General features: G+C 65.9%; 1 protein-coding gene across 1 annotated transcript in view; it reads right to left on the minus strand.

Moving 5' to 3' along the window:
- Window positions 1-213: 213 nt before the first annotated feature.
- UAP1L1 (UDP-N-acetylglucosamine pyrophosphorylase 1 like 1) overlaps window positions 214-2,138 on the minus strand; it is a 5,027-nt gene continuing 3,102 nt past the window's right edge. Inside the window, exons 7-9 of the mRNA XM_007459006.1 lie at window positions 1,394-1,579; window positions 751-805; window positions 214-297 (exon numbers count right to left, since the gene is read on the minus strand). Coding sequence (XP_007459068.1) covers window positions 214-297; window positions 751-805; window positions 1,394-1,579 — 325 coding nt within the window. The remainder of the gene's footprint in view (window positions 298-750; window positions 806-1,393; window positions 1,580-2,138) is intronic.

The following is a 2,138-nucleotide window of genomic DNA, read 5'->3' on the forward strand; positions in this document are numbered from 1 at the left end:
CTGAGTGGGCCCACAGCAGGCCTGGGGTCACTTGGGTCCAGGGCACCGGGTGGCGGGACAGTTCCCACCCTCGTGGAGTGAACCGGCGTGCTTACTTCTGTGGTCCATGTTCTCAGTCAGAAGCTCAGAGCAGCCTGCTTTCCTCCTTGGAGCCCAGGCCAGGGCTGCTTCCTCAGCCTTGGGGACCCCGGGGCCGGCAGGGCTAGGAGGGATTCAGGCCTGCAGTGTCCTGGCCGTGTCCACGTCCAGGATGAGTGGGGACCCGAACTCCCGGCCTCGCAGGTACACCTCCAGTCCCTGGAAACAAGCAGGTCATGATGACCAGGTATCCAGCGCCTGGGCTCCGGGTGAGATGCCAAGTCAGCCTGGAGTCAGCGAGGGGCAGGGTAGAGAGGCTTCTAGAAACAAGGCTTGGATGTCCTGAGACTTCAGGTCAGGGCAAGCCCTCCCACAGCACAGGCCAGAACTCTCCAGAGAAAGGGGAGCCAGGTCTCCTGCCCCAGCGAGGTTCCCACTGGCCCACACCCCAGGCTCCGATGAACCTGGCTTGTCCTCCCTGACCCCCCGAGGCCTCTCGACACCTCACCGCAGCCCACGTCTCGGAAAGTCCTCTGCAACTAAGGGGCCGCTTACCCTGCTCATCGACTGAGGCAGAGCTATGACTTCCCACCAAGCTCCCAACTCGCCCCCGTCCTCCGACCACACAAGCCCGATCCCAGAAGAGCCCCAGATGGGCCTGGCGGCTCTCACCTCTCCGGAGTATGACACCAAGGGCGAGATCTCGCAGATGGCCGGAGGCTCTTCACTGCCGGGTGGGCTGGGGGGTGCACTTGTCAGCATCTGCTCGGGGGTGCGTACCCTGGGGCCCTCCCCTGCCCTCCCACGCTGGCTGGCCCAGTCCCCGCCCGGCCGGGCTCTCCACCACACCTGCCGCCCTCCTCGCGGACAGCTGGGCCCCGGGCACCGACCCCACCCGAGCAGCAGGCTCTGACTTAGGCTGGAAAACCCTCCTCGCCCCTCGCAGGCGTCTCACACAGAGCCCGGGCAACCAGACTTAGGGGGCGGCCACTAACAATCACAGGAGGAGACACCTAAGGTCTTATTCTTTCCGCACCCTGAAAAATGACCTGCCTGCCGCTTTCTGGATGTCACGCCTGGGTCTTGGCTTCAGAGCTTCTGATGAGCAGGGAAGGCGTGACCCCCATGTCCCCTGGGGCTCTAAGCAGAGCTTGAAGGCCGGGCACACAGCCATCTGCCTTCGGTGTGGGGCCGGGGCGGAAGCGCCCACCCCAGCTCAGACCACAGCACAGCCAGCAGGGCCCTGGGGCTGGGGCTTGGGCCACGACACCCTGATATCCTGTCCTTCGGGTCGCACCCTGCAGCCCACGCTCACCTGGGCTGCTCGGGGAGCCGGGCTCCGTGTGCGTCCAGGAAGTGGGCTCCTGCCTGCAGGGCCCACCGGTAGTGCTGAGCGAGCAGGGCCCGCCGCGCCGTGGAGGGGTTGTCTCTCTCAGCTGAGTCAGCGTTCTTTAGAGGGGAGAACTCCTCCCCCCGCAGCACTTGGAAGGCCACGAAGTTCCTGGGGGGGCGGGGACGACAGCTGGGGACCCAACCTCCCAGCCCAGACGCCCTGGTCCTGGGCAGGTGAAGGCCAGGCCGGGCGACAAGGACTACGTGGGGGTCTGGTCTGCAGGCAGCAGGCTGGGGAGGGCCCTGCAGGCACCGCGTGAGTCTTTGTTCCTGAGATCCCGGAGCTTCCCTTAGTCCTCCCTTCCCTCCCCTTCCCACCAACCCCACCCCCAGAACCTGGGACCCCAGGGTGAGGGCCACATACCCTGGGAGTCCCCGGCGACCTCGCCTGGAAACAGCTTCCTAGCTCCCGGCCAGGGGCAGGTGGAGGACTCAGGAGAGAACATGGGTGCCCCCCAAAGTCCACAACCCCAAGGGCTCCAACTGCCCCAGACACTCCCTGTGCTCCCACCCCAGGGGCTGCTTCCTCTGGCCTTCTTGCCCTGAGACCCGCCTGCAGCCCCCCAGCTCCCCGCTGCGAAGGGGCACTCCCACTGTGAGGCCCCCAGCCTCCACTTCCCTGCCTGGCTGGGCCTCAGAACTAACACCACGTCAGGGAAGGGAAAGAA

This window comes from Lipotes vexillifer, unplaced genomic scaffold (genome assembly GCF_000442215.2).
Source record: "Lipotes vexillifer unplaced genomic scaffold, Lipotes_vexillifer_v1.1 scaffold636, whole genome shotgun sequence".
In the NCBI taxonomy this organism is placed as follows: Eukaryota; Metazoa; Chordata; class Mammalia; order Artiodactyla; family Lipotidae; genus Lipotes; species Lipotes vexillifer.